Source organism: Scophthalmus maximus, chromosome 16 (genome assembly GCF_022379125.1).
Source record: "Scophthalmus maximus strain ysfricsl-2021 chromosome 16, ASM2237912v1, whole genome shotgun sequence".
NCBI lineage: Eukaryota > Metazoa > Chordata > Actinopteri > Pleuronectiformes > Scophthalmidae > Scophthalmus > Scophthalmus maximus.
This window is the reverse complement of record NC_061530.1, coordinates 4,538,747-4,556,028: the sequence shown is the minus strand read 5'-3', so window position 1 is coordinate 4,556,028 and position 17,282 is coordinate 4,538,747. Positions and strand designations below refer to the sequence as shown.

Below are 17,282 nucleotides of genomic sequence, written 5' to 3'. Positions count from 1 at the left end.
ATTGCAAGCATTTCTCCTATGTAAAATGATGATTAGTTATTAATCCTTTTCCCTGTTTTGAGATGAAATTCTGGCACAACAAACTCGTGTCTTAGCAACCTCCTTCTTCTTCTTCTTCTTCTTCTTCTCCTCCTCCTCCTCTTCCACCCCCCCCCCCCCCCCCCTCCTACTTCTTCTTTGCATTTTAAGCTTGCATCCTTTGTGTTGCATTACTGCCCTATTCCGGAGTTATTTAACTCCTGTAGTGTCCGGATTGTCTTATTTTTTCCTATCCTTCCTACATTGTTCTTCCTTAAATCACAGTGTGCCCTTTGTACAGGTTCCTATCAGCCCTGGTTTTTTTATTCCCTCTATCATGTCCTTTCTTTCTGATGCATATTTTCTGTGGAGAACTAGCATGTGTTCCATGGTTTCTGGTATCGGACAATAAAAGACCAGTTGGATGTTTACCTATAATATGAAGTGTGCTGTGTAAATTACTATGTTAGTATTGAATGTATAAACAAGATTTCATACAATTGATCTTCATACTTTTCTGGCTGTACATATTAATGCTTGAGTAACCGATAGAGTCACTAGATATTTTTACAATTAACCAGTTCACTCCATTTTAGAGCCATCAACACGGCAAACCATTGTTAGACATCTCGTTACATTTCAGTATCTTTTTACACTTATTATTGAGTTATATCTGTTCATGTTAACTTGGCATCAAACCACACACCCGAAAATCGTAAGACGTGTTCGTTTGCAGGTATATCTTAAACTCTGCTCACCGCTCTCCCTAGTCGACATTAATGTTTTGGTTTATTCTGTTATCAGTCATCGTCGTATATCTACTCCGCCATCACAGATTGGACAATCAACCCTGACCCTAACCCTATGGTCATACGTTGGAGACGAATGTGACTGACAGACCGGTTGGACCAATGGCAGTAAAGTATTTGAACATCTGATTGGTCGAAGTTTGTGTCTGTAAGGAATCCTTGTGAGTATCAGCCAATAGGCATTGGAGTTGCGCGGCAAAGGGCGGGTTTCGACAGTAGTATAAATGCAGAGCTGAGGCCATTTTGTGCAAGGATTCTAAAGTAAAAAGCCGAAGTGTCTGTAGTAGTGTTCGCCACCTCCAGTCAAAACAATGAGAGAGATTGTGCACCTGCAGGCCGGCCAGTGCGGAAACCAGATTGGTGCCAAGGTCAGTGAAACGTTTTTGCCATTTAGTACCAAACGGAGTTATTTTATGTAGAAACGATGTATTCTTCTTCTCTGGGAGGCGGCGCTTTGTGTCCATACGCGTTCCAGACAACCACACCCCGGGAGTCAATGTGTCCTAAGAAAACACATATATATATATAAAAAAATTTTTTTTTTTAATCTTTAACGCTCAATAAATTAAAGTAAAGCACCCGAATGTGTCGAAGAATGGACAAATAAAATACACTTCATTTATTTTATGTCTGTTGAAATCGTGCATTCCATCCGGTTTTTTTAATGATTTAAACAGACAACTTTTTAGAAACTAGAAAAAGATAAATAAATTTTAAAAAATCCGGTTAACGTTACTTGCGGGATCAAACGACAAAATGTTCTTCCAACGAGCCCATCGTTCTTCACCAGCCTTAGCGCAATGCGGAAAAGGGGAAGCGGGCCTCGTCGGCTGGCTCCTGTAATGTTGGACAAGCGGTATGCTGTGTATTCGTGATGAATACACAAGGCGAATAAAGCAGCGGCCGGATCATTGAGGCCTTCATGGCGACGCTTTGTGCCTGGAGTGGGCGGGCGTTGGCGCCGAGTCCCTGGCTGACTGTCGGTTACGTTGTGAGACATTTTTTTTTGTCCTTCAAATTAAGTCGCAGCCAATAGGGGATCGGGGAAGGCAGCATGGTGGGCAATCGAGTTTAATTTGTACAGTCACTAGTGTGATACTTATCTAATTGTAATAATGATACTAATTTCCCCGTTGTGGGACGAATAAAAGGATATCTTATCTTAATAGTAATTGAAGCAGAATAAGCATGAAACCTCCAAAGCAGAAAAATTGAACTTGACTGATTAATAAATGCATTTATTTTTTTCTTCTTTAGAGCTAACAAAGAGTTGGTATACTTTTTTGGTTTACAGTTCTGGGAGGTCATTAGCGATGAACATGGCATCGACCCAACCGGTTCATACCATGGAGACAGTGACCTGCAGCTCGACAGGATCAACGTCTACTACAATGAAGCCTCGGGTAAGTTCAGTTCCGCATGTATTTTAATCGTTCTTAATAGCAGTGTCAACACTTAAAATGTTTTCTTTCTCCCAATTTGTGTAGGGGGTAAATACGTGCCCCGTGCTGTGCTGGTCGATCTGGAGCCTGGCACCATGGACTCTGTGAGGTCCGGGCCTTTTGGCCAGATCTTCAGACCAGACAACTTTGTGTTTGGTAAGTGAAACACTTAAACTTTAAAAAACCCCACTCACAATGCACCCAGAGTTTCGTGGTTCTGAATCTTAATTGTTCCCCGTCAGGCCAGAGTGGTGCCGGTAACAACTGGGCCAAGGGTCACTACACCGAGGGTGCAGAGCTGGTGGACTCCGTCCTGGATGTCGTGAGGAAGGAGGCAGAGAGCTGCGACTGCCTACAGGGCTTCCAGCTCACCCACTCCCTGGGCGGTGGTACCGGCTCTGGTATGGGAACCCTGCTTATCAGCAAGATCCGCGAAGAGTACCCCGACCGCATCATGAACACCTTCAGCGTGGTGCCTTCCCCAAAAGTATCAGACACTGTTGTTGAGCCCTACAATGCCACACTATCAGTCCACCAGCTCGTAGAAAACACAGACGAGACCTATTGTATTGACAACGAGGCGCTGTACGACATCTGTTTCCGCACCCTCAAACTCACAACCCCCTCGTACGGTGACCTCAACCACCTGGTGTCTGCCACCATGAGCGGTGTCACCACCTGCCTCAGGTTCCCGGGACAGCTCAACGCTGACCTGCGCAAGCTGGCTGTAAACATGGTGCCATTCCCCCGTCTGCACTTCTTCATGCCCGGCTTCGCTCCCCTCACGAGCAGAGGCAGCCAGCAGTACAGGTCCCTCACTGTGCCAGAGCTCACCCAGCAGATGTTCGATGCCAAGAACATGATGGCTGCCTGCGATCCACGTCACGGCCGCTACCTGACCGTGGCCGCCATCTTCCGTGGCCGCATGTCCATGAAGGAGGTTGATGAGCAAATGCTGAACGTGCAGAACAAGAACAGCAGCTACTTTGTGGAATGGATCCCCAACAACGTCAAGACAGCAGTCTGCGACATCCCCCCCCGTGGCCTTAAGATGGCCGCCACCTTCATCGGAAACAGCACAGCCATCCAGGAGCTGTTCAAGCGAATCTCCGAACAGTTCACCGCCATGTTCCGCCGCAAGGCCTTCCTCCACTGGTACACCGGCGAGGGCATGGATGAGATGGAGTTCACCGAGGCAGAGAGCAACATGAACGACCTGGTCTCCGAGTACCAGCAGTACCAGGACGCCACTGCTGAGGAGGAGGGCGAGTTTGAGGAGGAGGGCGAGGAAGATCTTGCCTAAATGGTCATGTGAAGTGTGAATATATTGTAAAGTAACGTTCCATGTTTGAGTGTGTATATAAATAAAGTTCCACATATGCCAATTTTGCCTATGGTTTTGATTACTCGATACGTTATAATGACTTCATATTCATGTACATGATAGTAGACCAGGAGCAATTTTATTTGAGCACATGCTGTAACCTCAAGAAGCTAGTGAGTGGTTTAAGATTATGATTTATATATCTATAGCAACATGATCAAACTATAAATACTGTCCACATGGCGCATCAGCCAGGCCAATCCACCAACTACAGGCTGCATAGCTGACAAGGACAGAAGTATAATACTGGATCACAGTCCAAAGACCCTTGAATCAGTTTTGTATATGACGTGCTAATATGTAATAGTGCAGCTCAAAAATTGCAATGTAGTGAAAAATGTTTTCATCAGTTATGTAAAAGTGAAAATGTATCATATCCTAGACTCATTACATATTGAATTGAAATTAAAATATTTTGAGCTGCATCTATGTTAAACACTGAACAAGTTTCTGAAGAAACTACAGTGCCCCTGCAGCCACAGATGTGGCAGAGTTTGTGGTTATGGTCAGTAGGTGGCAGTGCTGGCCAAGCCATTCTTTTCCACAGCAGGGATGTGAGGATGCTTGTGGCCAATGCCAGCAGTGTCCAGCAGCACACGTCCTCCTTCTCTCCAAAGCGTGACACAAAGCCCAGACAGAAAAGACATTATTTCAAGGTAAATAATACATTTCACTTAAAGTATATAGCGCCAATCGGATGCGTCCCAGACAAAGAAAACACTATTAAACAGTATTTGTGGGGACCCTCTCTTCCTCAGAGCAGTAAGAGAACACTCATATCATTCAGGAGAGACAAAGAAAGGACAGACATTTTCTATTTTTGGAAAATTGTTTTGTAGTATTTTTGCAAGTGGAAATCAATTAAGTATAAATATTTTCCGTTTTATTTTGTATCTTCTATGATAGTCATTACTGAACATTAGTTTGAAAAAATGTATCTAAAGCACAGTATGAAATGGTAGGTAGCAGCATTTTTACCTGGACCTAGTATCAAAATATGATTACATTACCTTAATTATTATTATTCGTGAATGATGCATATTCCTAAACACATCCATTTCATCACAAACTTACTGACAGAAAAAAAACTGTGATAAGATTAAGAGTTCCACCAAAACGTGGGCAAGTGTGGTGAAGCTACAGTGTGAAAGCCTGCAGTGTGTACTGTACCTGCTGGGTCCTTGAAGGCAGCGGGGTGCAAATATGATCCGCAGACAAGACAAGGGACATCGAGACAGCAGAGTAGCCTACCATATATACATGTGTCTATGTAAAGAGCATCAGCTTTTTTCTTCCTCTCTGTAGATGTCATATTTACTAATGAACACTCACTCATCCTCCCTTGTCTCGAATTTCAAGACAGATGACCCCTTCTGTGGTGCAGGCTGTAGGGGCAGGGCACATGGTACCGTCTGCCCCCCTTGTGGTTACATAGTCTATAGTCATGAGCCATCAGCAAAGCTTTTCTCCCCAGTTGATCAGGACTGTCCCAGGCTCGACTGATACATGGTCCACTCTAGCATAGGATCTGCAGACTCTGTGTCTCTCTCTGTGTCTGTGTGTGTGTGTGTGTGTGTGTGTGAAAGCTGCTATCGGGCCTCATGTTCATGTGCCAACGCTTGCATGCTCTTCTGTCATTTCAGTAACGCGATACTAAGATGCTGATGTTTACCATGTTCATCTGTTTATCATGTTAGCAAGCAAACACTGAGCTGATGAGCACTATCCCAAAGTACTAGCAGGTATATATATATATATATATGTTGATATCATTTTTCCTTACCTGTATAATGCATTTATATTTGTCATATTCACCTACATTTCCAGCTGTCAATGTGAAGCTCTCATCTTCTGTTGATATTATCTGCCCTGAAAAGTGTTATCGCTACAGAAGCAGTGAAGGTAAGATTTTTGTTCATTTCACCCAAAAACCACACATTTACACTAGAGTAAGAAAAATCAGGTGATTACCTAAATCTCGAGAATTCACCATCTGGGATGAGGTTGAATTGTCTTTCCTATCTACTGTTCCTATTCCTACCCACTATTCCTTGACCTCAGTGGAAAATGTCATGATGTCAAGGAAAGGTGTAAAGGAGGACTGATAGGATGTAGGAAAAGCCGACAGCGCTGATTAGAGAATTCCGACTCGACTTTCACTATACTACGTCATCACGCGACCGCAGATGCTGTTGACGTGCGTCTGCCGTGGTGAAACTACAGATATCCGAAGATGAACTACAAAAAAATGCAGCGGCTCCAACAGCATGTATTACCACCATGTGGCATCAGATGTAAATGATTCATATGTAACAGTAACACATGATGATGTGCGTCTCTTCTGGGTCATATTCATACTCTTCTACTTCGGATTGAATCGTTTACGTCCGTGCATGGTGCGTCACGTTAAATATTGCTGCCGCATATCTCCTCACACTCACATGGGAAGGTCCAGTGTACCCTATGCTAAAGGAGATAGGAAAGGAAACAGTGAAGCTCCTTTCCTATGCATTTAGAGAATCCGAACAGCTCTTATTGTGGCTGCTGATCAAATACTTCCGGGTCATGTCAAGATTTAGGAAACTTTGTGACGACCCCTGTCTATATGTATGTGTTCTGTCAGTATTGTCTGTCTGCTCAGGTCAAAGGTCGGGAGGTAATCACAGCCGGATCTGGAGCACCTGTGCCAAGTGCTCTGCAGGATACAAAAGTCCCAGCTTCCTGTTGATCGCCCCCTCCTGCTGCCAGCACCAGCACAGATGTTTGCTTTGTATATTTTACACCACATGATCCACAAACACACATGAATACCACTGACTTACATGCCTCATATCATTGTTACTCTTATTTATTTACGTTTGCTATAATAAATAGCCTAATTTTGTCCGAGTTCTGTGTCCTTTCTCCGTTTTTGTCATTGGCCATGAGCCGGGTTATGACAACTTTCTAAGCCAATTTGACAATTCTACCTCACCCCTGGGCACCATGAGTAAAATGACAGTCTATTCAGTAGTTGCCTAGATATTGCTTCGTGCATCTTTAAGATGGAACCAAATGTGGACGTGATGCACGCCTTGATGTGGTCCACACGGGAGAGGATGTCACTACCATATACAGTTGTGCTGGACTGTTGCTGAGAAAATTTAGTTAAATTCAATGATACTGTGTCGAAACTGACGTAATTTGCTGAGAAAACGCTCATTTGTGACAAGTTAAGTTAAATTCAATGATACTGTGTCCAAACTGACTGAGTTTGCTGAGAAAAAAATGTTTTGTGACAAAGTAAGTAAGATACATTCCGGTAACGGGGGGGGGGGGGGGGATTGAACCCAAGAGCAGTACACCACGGGGAGAGTTGGCAATGTCCTTTATTGCAGCAGACCAGCAGGTTGGCAGAGAAAACAGGCTAAAGGCAGCTTGTAGCGTATACCAGGCGGAAGAGCAGGGACCCAAGAGCAGTCCAGACGGAAGACTTAGAGTCTGTAAGATGAGGCAACCCACCGCTTTGATGGCTGGAAACTCACCACGAAGAGCAGGTACGGGGAGAAGCCAGGCCGCCGAGGAGACGGGCAGACAGTGCTCCAGAAACACACCGACAAAGCTCGTAGTCGGGGACAGAAGGCAGAGGGTTTTTTTTTAATCAAGGCAGGGAGGTCGATGTGAAGCAGGGTCGAAGCCGGGAAATCAGTCCAAACGCCAGAAAGTCTGTCATCGACGCGAAGAACAATCTGGCACTGAGTCTGTGAACTGGAGAGGCTTATATACTGGGTCTGATTGTGGATGAGATGCAGCTGAGAGACCAGGTGAGGGCAATGAACTAATGAGGTGGGTGTGGCCGGCTGGCAGATAGGAGCAGAGGTGGGGTGAGTGGAAATGTACTGGAGCCAGTATGGAGGTGAGCAGACTGTGACAAAATCTACAGTGGTAATTAAAACTGCCGCTTAGATGATGAATAAAATTTGAAAACGTAATTTCACAGTAAACCACAGTGAAATTCCGTAACCGTCCGGTTTGCTGTGAAACGGGCAACTGTTTCATCCCTATCTCAGAGCTTAAAGGTATTATTTGTTCTAATAATTGAAATAAATAAATAAAGTTAACCTTTATAGTTTTAGATGTTTATTTAATAAAGAGAAGCTGTGGTGAGAGGAGGCGGAGAGGGAGAGAGCAGAGCTGTACCTGTCTCTGTCTGACACTAAATAAGTCCTAAACATAAACTGTTAATGTTGGTAAGTAATCATTCTTTACAGCAGCTGTTTATTTGTGTATATTTGCAACCAGACAAAATAAATCCCAAAGTTCTATATGTTACAGTGATGTAATTTGTAATGTTTATTTACAAGCAATGCAGTTCAATTTAAATGAGTCAGATCAAGAAAAAGAAAATTAAAAGAAATGTTAACATATACAACATAGTTACACCAAATATATAAGTAATATATTTCTCTATCTACAGCTGGTTGAACATGGGCACTTGACAAAAGGCCATACAGCATCAGAGATGATAAAAGTTTACTTTATTGTCTTGCATGTTTATCCAAAACCTTTTCATTTGTGTTCATCTGGTCTATTTATGCATCTATATATCTCTGTCATCTGAACTATATTTTAAACTTCTAGAGAACATGACATAATCTGGAGAGTGTAACTGTCTATATGAAGACATGTTCACCCAGACAGTCCCTCTGGAGCAGAGAGCTGGGCAGCAAGCCTTTCCCTGACACCATTTCTGGACAGGTCCCTCTCATCAGCCTCTGAGTTCTGGGTCCGGGCCTTCCTTCTCCTCCTCCAGGATATCACCTGCTGCCACACTAGTGCTCTGGAGGATGCAGCAGGCACCAAGGAAAAATCCTCCTTGCACCATCGACGGCACCAGCAACACAGTAGAATGCCTCATTACCAGCAAGGCGAGCATACAGGCCCCACCTCCTCCATCTTAAATGAGTCGCTCTGTGCAGGATTTCCTCCATTGTTGCTGTTCCTGGACAGGCTGAAGGCTGGTTTCACATCAGCTCCAGAAAAACCACATGGCGAAGGACAAATGATGATTCAGCTGCGCAAACCTCTGCACGTGTCCTGTTGGGGGGGAAAAGCTACGCATTTTTTAAAGAGAATATTAGTGTTGATTATTCTGTGTTGTTATTTTATTTATTGCTAAGTTGTGTCTTTATTATTTCGTATTTGTAACTTGGAATCAGTCCAGCATGTGGTCTTTGAATGTAACAAATACAGAAGTGAACGACAACAGCTATTCAGGGAGTTGTCAGATCTGGGCTTTTCATCTTTCTCGCTCAAGCCAATATTTTCATCTGAAAATAATTGTCAACTTGCAGGTGGCGCAAGTCCTAAGGTTTCTGAACCGAACAGGGCTGCATGAAAGAATTTAGATTAAATAGCCATTCCAGACTGTGGGGGGCAGCATTGCGCTCTAAAGTGTACCGCCTACCGGAAACTCATTAGAAGAAGAAGAAGAAGAAGAAGAAGAAGAAAAACAAAAACAATAGCAGCGCTAACATGCACAGTAGACAGTAGACTGTTAGCGCAGTACGGAGACAATATAGATTCATCTAAACGGACCCGGTGAACCACTGCCGCCGGACGGAACAGCGGGAACAGCAGGACCAATCTCACTGGTTCCGTAAATGGAACGGTTTGACTCAGCACTGTGTGTTTTGCTACCGCTGCTGCCCGGAAACTCCGCCGTGTTCTGACCCAGAAGATGCGGACGGGGAGTCATTTGTACGCAGCCAACGGGAATCGCAACCACGAGAATCTGCGAGGCCGAGTACAACTACCGAAGGGGGGGGGGGGCGGCTGTGCTCTCTTCCGAGAACACCGCGACGTCTTTGTCTCGGCGAGCGCGCGGTTCTGCGCCCGGACGCGGTCCGTCTGGTGGCACAAGATGGAGGGTAGCGATCTGATGGGCTGTCTTGCATGTGAAGACCCGGGCTCTGCTCAGACTCTGCTCGCCGTTGTCTTCTCCGTGCGACTGTTCGCTTGAATAACATTACTTGACTTCGCCGAGATTGGCCGGATTTGTGACGCCTCCACCTTCAAAATAAAAGTGCACACTGAACCGTAACGCTACTGATCAGCCTGTGTGTGTGTGTGTGTGTGTGTGTGTGGAAAAAACCCCACGTCGCTCACAGACGCTAACAAAGTGAAACATTAATTACGTAATATCACGTCCACGATATTACATAATGTCTGACTCGGGGGATGCAAAGAGTCCCCCCGGCTCGTCCGGCCTCGGCAGCAGGGCCGGCCTGACGCTCACGGCGGCCAGAGGACTCCCGGGCACGGTCAGGAGTCTGGCCCCCCCGGCTCCACCTGGCAGGCTGACGTCCCTCAGAACCAGGGACTTGACTCTGGGGGGAGCTTTCAAAAAAACAAAGGTAATCAATGACACAACAAAGGGATGGAATACACAACATTAAAAGCTACGTGATATTAATTGCCACTAGGTATGCCCCCCCCCCTGCCATTCATGTTGTGGATGTTTTGTGAAGCCTAGTCAAAAACACACAACCAGAGCGTCACAAGTTTGACAGGGTTGAAAATGACAATTATTGCCGGTTCCTCAGTGTTCAATAATAGTCTGTTGTCAGGCACGTTCATTAGCCTATTACACAGTCAGAGCACGCCACCTTTTGTCTAACGCCACACGGTTCCCATCGCATACCATTTTATACGCAGAAAAAGTCGACGCATGAAGTTAAAAATCAGCTTCCCGTTCAGAACACACGTACTTGACAGCTAAGGGACCATTTTATACACAGCAAAAGTCAATGCATAAAGGTAAAATCAGCTTCCCGTTCAAAACACACGTCAATAAGAGGATCCCTTTTCCATTGGAATTGGTTTGATATTTGTCTCAGTAATGTGCTGGGGCTCTTCTGTTTTTTCTTCACATATGACATTAGTGCATAACCTCCATGGTCATCAAAAGTGTGATGATTTAGAGTCCCTTAAACCCACAGGCTCCACAGTTGAAGGCAATTAGGACCGTGTAAGGCCAGTTCTGCTCTTTCCTAATGGAGTAAACTGATAGTGTGACACTCGTCAGGGTCAACTTCATGGTCAGGACCAGTAAGAAAACTCATTTGATTTGATGGTGGCTTGCATTTGCTAATCTGCAAATAAACAATATGCTATACATATGAAGAAAGAAACATAATCTGCTCGTGAGATAGACAACTGTATCATCACTATCATGTAAACATGATTATAGTCATGTATATAATATGCAATCTGACAGAAAGGGATAATAATAGCACAATTAAACACACCATGTATTTGTAGCAAATTTTTTTTTGAATCCCAATAAAGAAATACTTGGCATTAACAATGTAACATATTTCTCTCCTATTTTTTTTTCAAAGAAGACCTTTGAGCCAAATGTCCATGCTGTGAGGAAAAGCAAAGATGAGTGAGTGATATTCCAGTCTCCTGTCCCATAAAGAAAGCACTGAATACTGTATTTTGTGTATGTCATGTGTTTGTATATGTACCATTTTTTCCAGGTTAAAGGAAAAGACAAATGTGGCTCTGAAAAAAGAGAGGGATGAGAAGAAAGGAGTAAAGGAAAACAGAGGAAAGAGGAGAGAGAGGCCTCAGACCATCCAATCTCACTCCATCTTTGAACAGGGTCCCGCTGACACTGTATGCAAAACAGGTGCTTCTTTTCCCTCTTTCTTTTTCAGGGGATTTAGGCCTGCACACCAGAGGTTCCCTTTCAGATGCATAGTAGGTGCAGTTCTCCCTCGCTCACCATCAACCTCTCTGTTCAGGCTGGCAAGTTGCTACACACCTGCGTGACTCCACCACCTCTCCTGTGTGTAAACTGGTGAAGAAAGAGAGGAAACATTCAGAGGAGGATGAAGACGAGATACTCAGCAAACTACAGAGGGATGACGTGAGTACTTTCTGCAAGAGTTTCATACATTCTTATGTCTGTAAAACAATAGTAATTATTAACCTTGCGCATATGAACACTGAAGTAGATTTCAATGTTTAGACTCAAAACATTGATAAATCCGCGCCGGCTTGTAAATCTTCACTGCATGCGGACACAGTGAGCGGCACAACGTTAGTAACATTGATTAAACGAAGCTTCGAGGCAAATCATTTTGCATCAATGATTTTTAGTTATTGAATTATTCAAATTACTCGAGGAATCGTTTCAGCCCTAGTTTACAGGCTTCTTTACTTCTGACCTTTTCCACATTTGGCATGGTAAATGGTGCAACTGAAGAAATGAATGCATTTGTCTATGATGGATTTTCGCTATTTCCAATCCTGAGGAGAGATCTGTTTCTGTGGCGGAGCCTGTCCGGTGCAGGGGTGGGAGCAGTTCTCAAAGCAGTACATACAGAGACAACAGGCCTGCACCATGTGGCGATAGCAGAGCGGACTGGTCGAAATCTGATTGTACTTCACCAAAATCGATGGAGACAACGCTCTTGCCACAAGTGTAACACATGTTTGGCCAGTTAAGGCGGTAACACGTTGAAATCTGTCGAAACATTTAGTGGAATTGAAAGTATGCTCTACTTCTGCCGATCCAAAGACAAGCCTAAAGCCCTTCACAGTTGCAGCTAGTGGGAGGATTACTGAGGAGTTAGTCCCATCACATAACATAACATAACATCATGTACTTCATATAAGTTATTTGTTCTGAATAGTGCCGTTCAGTGTTCAACATTGTACTGTGTGCAGTACAAGAAACAAAAAATCTGTCCATTCAATGGTAAGCTGAAGCAGTGCGGAGTCATAAATGATGATAACATTTAACACTGATTATAATGGGGCTGCACGGTGGTGTAGTGGTTATAACTTTCGCCTCACAGCAAGAAGGTTCTGTGTTTGAGTCCCGGTTCAAACCAACCAGGGCCTTTCTGTGTGGAGTTTGCATGTTCTCCCCGTTTATGTGTGGGTTCTCTCTGGGTTCTCCGGCTCCCTCCCACAGTCCAAAGACATGCAGAATGGGGTTAGGTTCATTGAAGACTCTAAATTGACTGTAGGTGTGAATGTGAGAGTGAATGGTTGTTTGTCTCTGTATGTGGCCCTGCGATAGGCTGGCGACGTGTCCAGGGTATACCTGTCCTTACCATCATCACTTATAAGTAATCAGCTCATAATGAATCTAATGTGTTACACCTTCTACAGTTCATAGATGATCCAGATCTAAGGAACGATGCTAAGCTGAAACCCACCCAGCTGCCTCTGTCAAGCACAACATGTGAGAAAAACCTTGTTGTACTTCTTCCACTACTAATACTGTCTGAACACTAATGTAATATGTAAAAACCTGTTAGAAAGGTGCTCATTTAAGTTTGGACCATCAGGCCAGTTACTTCAGAAATAAAAATTTCATTGGCAGTGTGACTCTGCTCAAGTCACACTCTGGTGAGAGAGAGATGCTTGACACAGAAGTTCACAAACTTCCCGGGCAGTGCTTGAAATGCACACAATTTATTGGACACAAACACGTTACAGAAACATACAAAATTCATGTGTACTCACTGAGCACTTCACAAGGATAAATGTCTACATGAAGCAAAGCATGTGACTATGAAACTGCAAAACAACTGCAAGCTCCATGTTTGTTGGTGACCAGTAAGCATTGCTTTGCAGGCCATTCCGTTGTTACAGTGTTTGTGGTGTTGCCAGGTCCAGAGAAACCTCCTCCATCCAGACCTCTGGTCTGTGCAGCTCAGGATCGAGTCGGCCGGACAGAGGTACCCAAACCGGAGGAACCATCTCTGGTAAACCTGCTGCAGGATCTCAGCCTGTCGGGAGAAGAGGAGCTCTTCTTTATGCAGTTACCTGACTGTATGCCAGGCCGAGCGTCTGAACAGAAGGTGATGGCCCCCACTGTCAGATCTACATCAGAGAAATTAGCCAAGAATGACAGCAGGCCTGAAGACAAGAGGCCCGCACATCTACAAGCACAAGTGAGTCAGCTGAAGTGAAACTAAAAGTGTGCTGTTTCCATGGCAACAACAATAATCTTTGGTTTGTTGCATCTATACAATACATGTAAATTCAAAAATACACTTTGGATGGTGACTTTTTCAAATATGTTGTCTGTTATGTTATTAAGTGTCTGGATTAAATATATAACATGTTGTTCCATATCTGTATCTTCTCCTCTCTGTGTTATTACCAAGGCATTTGCCCAATGCCTTTTTTCAATTCCAGAACTTTGTGTCAGTCCTGATTCATTTTACTGAATTAGCTGACTCTCTGCTTGTGGTATCTCTCCTTGAAGTTAATTTTAGTTTTACTTACTCAGTTTAAGACATTTGTGTCTGACTTTTCTGCTGCCATTCTAATAGAGTGGAGGATGGGAGTGTGTTTGTGGTTCTTGACACTGAATTGCAGTCAGGCAGCTACATCAGCTCCTTGACTTTTCAATCTGAGAATGCTAGGACATCCAGTTACCAACAGTTTATGCATCATTGCCTCTCTTCAGCAGGCTGTAATGAAGGAGGGCTGTCCTGTGCTGTCACAACTGCCAGAAGGATTTCTGGGTAAACTGCAGATCAGGAAGTCAGGAAAGGTTGAGCTGAAGCTGGGCGACATTGTCATGGACATCTCCGAAGGAGCTGCATTCTCCTTCTTACAGGTACTGCGAGTGTGGGTGTCATTGTATTATCTATCACCTTGAACTCACACCAAACCCTCAGCTCTTTGTAAAGCAGCTTGGCTGTTTTGCTACTTTATTGACACCACTGTAACAGTGTGTCAGGGCTTCTGCCCCGAACATGTTGACTCGTGGCTGATGGTACACCATTACTGTTTCAGTGGCATATACCGATTCCCTGGAAGTATATGGTGATATTCCAAGTGATACACCACACCATTGCCATCAATTATATCACATATCATTTTATTTATATACTATTTATTATTATATAATAAGTATACTATTACCTCTACTTCCTAATGAAAATGAAAATTTTGGTCAATCGTCCGCCAACCAGTGGGTCCGATGCTTAACTTGCAGTGTAAAGCGCTCTGATTGGTCAATAAGACTAGTGCTATATAAATGTAGACCTGTGATTTTGTACAGTAGTGCTGTAAATGTTATATTTTTATCTGTATTGACAATATAACAGATCATAGCAAATGTGCCTTAAAAGACTGCATGTAACATTATTGTTCTTCCATGTAAATGGACTTTATTCATATAGTGCATTTCTAGTCTTATCGACCACACATACTGCTTTTACATTACAAGTCAAATTCACACAGCCTGCTATTTTACCTTGCATTTTTCTGTCACATTTATACAGACAATTTATAGGGTTAGTTGTCTTGCCAAAGTTCATTTTGACATGCTGACAATACATTCCTATCCTGTATGTTTGGCAATGTAACCAAAAGTGAGTAGAAGAACTAGCATATGGATGGATAGATGGATGGAAAGATAGCTACAAATATTCACAACGCATATGGATAGATGGATGGATTAATAGCTACAAATACAGAAATGCTCAGGTGGCCAGCAAAAAGAGGGATGAATCACAGACTTTTCAATTTTTATCAATAACATGGAAACATTTTTTTAAGGAAAAAAAGAAAGAAGTTACCAAAAAATATGTAAATTATCCACCAAAATCTTGGAATTGAACCTTATAATTTCTTGCAGAATGCAATCATCCTTGAATATCCTTAATTTATTCCTCTTCGAAACTGCTACACCAAACTACTGCTGTCTAATATTGTGTTTCAAGCTGTGGAGTGCTGCCAATAATCCTGACCAATGAGGTGCTACCGTGTCACTTTTAATGTAGAAAAAATCTCTTCTTCCCTTTCTTCTGCAGCAACTGGTGTCTGTGCGGCTTTCCGATGGAAAGACTGGAGACATGATGGTATTGGGAAATGTCCACCATAAACTGGTCTTATCTCCTGACTTCCACACTTTACTGAGACAAGCTTCAACTGAGCAGCAAAAAGAAACCAGATAATGCGCTACGGAAAGTTACGGATTCTTTGACACAAGTAAAGATTTATTTTGAATTCTGTAAGATTCCTGATCTGATGGCACTGTGGAGGAAAACTGGCAAGCAATCTAACTCTCCATATGTCTGCTTTGAGGATTGTAAGGCGGCTAATTTATTTTCTTTAATCTGTGATGTTTAAATGAGTCATGCTTGTGATTTCCGTATATCCTGTGATAGCAAAACCACCCATCAGAATTTGAACAATTTTGTCACTGTGCTGTGAAGTCACTGCCAGAGGAGATGTTTTGTAAAAACGATGAAAATGTCAGATTCATCCACAAGGACTCAGTTATGAACTGTTACCTGAGACTGATAACCCATTTCCAGATGGGCAACTTTTCACTGAGGAGGGCTTTCCATCATTTTCTTCATACACCTGCATTGAGCTTCAGACTGACTGTACACCAGCAAAAGGCAACATCAACTGTTGTAGCTGATAATGGTCTGTTGCAGTATTCATTTGGAAGAGGTCAAAGGTCATTACCCAGGATTTCCAGAGTCAAAGTGGACGTCTGGTTATGGTTTTACCTCATACAAGGCCCTGTTATCATGTGACTGAGGTTATTTCATCCAACAAAACCACTGATTGACTGTGATTACTGGAGCTCTAGTTTTATTTTGGTCGACTGAGGTTCAGCTCTTGATACAGTGGGTCAAGTTATTGTAATAAGCAGCACTGGGCAGTGGGTTGCAGCTCATATTCAAACTTGTGCTTATGTTTAAACTATTACTTTCATATCAGACTTTCATGTTTTGTGTGTGTGCTTTTTAGGAGCTCAGGCTCACCTTGCATTGCTTTAAATCACCTCTGAAAACTATTTTCTATTTACTACCAATGTCGAGGCTGCACGGTGGCGTACTGGTTAGCGCTGTCACCTCACAGCAAGAAGGTTCTGGGTTCCAGTCCCGGTTCAAACCAACCAGGGCCTTTCTGTGTGGAGTTTGCATGTCCTCCCCGTGTATGTGTGGGTTCTCTCCGGGTTCTCCGGCTTCCTCCCACAGTCTAAAGACATGCAGAATGGGGTTAGGTAAATTGAAGACTCTAAATTGACCGTAGGTGTGAATGTGAGAGTGAATGGTTGTTTGTCTCTGTATGTGGCCCTGCGATAGGCTGGCGACCTGTCCAGGGTGAACCCCGCCTCTCGCCCAATGTCAGCTGGGATTGGCTCCAGCCCCCCCCGCGACCCTTAAGTGGATTAAGCAGTAGACGTTGGAAGGATTTACTACCAATGTGTTTTATATAGGAATAAGTCTGTATGTTTTAAAAGCTGTAGATTTCTAAAATGTCTATTACTGGTTCCCTGCCTTCATTTTATTTCTGAATCTGTTATTCTTAATATGTGTAAAGTTTTTTACATTGGTTTTGAGTAATAAACATAATTATTCAGTCCAATCCTTTGCAGTTGTGACAATTCAGTTTTATAGCCCCAAATCATAACAAACATTATATCAAAGCACGCAGAGTGAGGTCAAGACCTTACAATATTAAACAGAAATCATTTTGAAAATGAGGAAACACCTGGTGACAGTGGAAGAAACCTCCAAGAGAACCAGACTCAGGGTGGGTATGGGAGGACATCTGATTCGACATTCTGGGTTTGGGACTGATTATTATCCA

At 43.3% G+C, this 17,282-nt stretch overlaps 2 protein-coding genes across 6 annotated transcripts; both read left to right on the top strand.

Annotated features, from left to right (window-relative positions):
• Positions 1 to 1,044: 1,044 nt before the first annotated feature.
• On the top strand, positions 1,045 to 3,654 carry LOC118287399 (tubulin beta-1 chain). The gene is made up of 4 exons (XM_035612532.1): positions 1,045 to 1,195; positions 2,122 to 2,230; positions 2,315 to 2,425; positions 2,512 to 3,654. The coding sequence occupies exons 1-4, from the start codon at positions 1,139 to 1,141 to the stop codon at positions 3,570 to 3,572; spliced, it is 1,338 nt and encodes a 445-aa protein (XP_035468425.1). The 5' UTR covers positions 1,045 to 1,138; the 3' UTR covers positions 3,573 to 3,654.
• A 5,472-nt stretch (positions 3,655 to 9,126) lies between these two features.
• Positions 9,127 to 17,057, top strand: zgc:171971 (uncharacterized protein LOC569690 homolog). Of its 5 annotated transcripts, none has more exons than XM_047327614.1 (8): positions 9,127 to 10,048; positions 11,039 to 11,082; positions 11,177 to 11,328; positions 11,444 to 11,568; positions 12,822 to 12,894; positions 13,290 to 13,609; positions 14,134 to 14,283; positions 15,485 to 17,057. In XM_047327614.1, exons 1-8 carry the CDS (start codon positions 9,857 to 9,859, stop codon positions 15,626 to 15,628), a joined length of 1,200 nt encoding a protein of 399 aa, XP_047183570.1. In that variant the 5' UTR covers positions 9,127 to 9,856; the 3' UTR covers positions 15,629 to 17,057. The 5 variants fall into 5 exon arrangements, with proteins under 5 accessions (XP_047183570.1, XP_035468427.1, XP_035468429.1 ...); XM_035612534.2 differs by having other exon boundaries at positions 14,131 to 14,283; XM_035612536.2 differs by having other exon boundaries at positions 11,036 to 11,082; positions 13,326 to 13,609; positions 14,131 to 14,283.
• Positions 17,058 to 17,282: the final 225 nt, after the last annotated feature.

Bases quoted from the DNA above. Each gene is read 5' to 3' on its own strand.
- zgc:171971 (XM_035612533.2), top strand. From the start codon at position 9,857: ATGTCTGACTCGGGGGATGCAAAGAGTCCCCCCGGCTCGTCCGGCCTC. The intron at 11,329-11,443 runs GTGCTTCTTTTC...CTCTCTGTTCAG, and splicing joins TGACACTGTATGCAAAACAG to GCTGGCAAGTTGCTACACAC. The intron at 11,569-12,821 runs GTGAGTACTTTC...CACCTTCTACAG, and splicing joins GCAAACTACAGAGGGATGAC to TTCATAGATGATCCAGATCT.
- LOC118287399 (XM_035612532.1), top strand. From the start codon at position 1,139: ATGAGAGAGATTGTGCACCTGCAGGCCGGCCAGTGCGGAAACCAGATT. The intron at 2,231-2,314 runs GTAAGTTCAGTT...CAATTTGTGTAG, and splicing joins CTACTACAATGAAGCCTCGG to GGGGTAAATACGTGCCCCGT. The intron at 2,426-2,511 runs GTAAGTGAAACA...GTTCCCCGTCAG, and splicing joins ACCAGACAACTTTGTGTTTG to GCCAGAGTGGTGCCGGTAAC.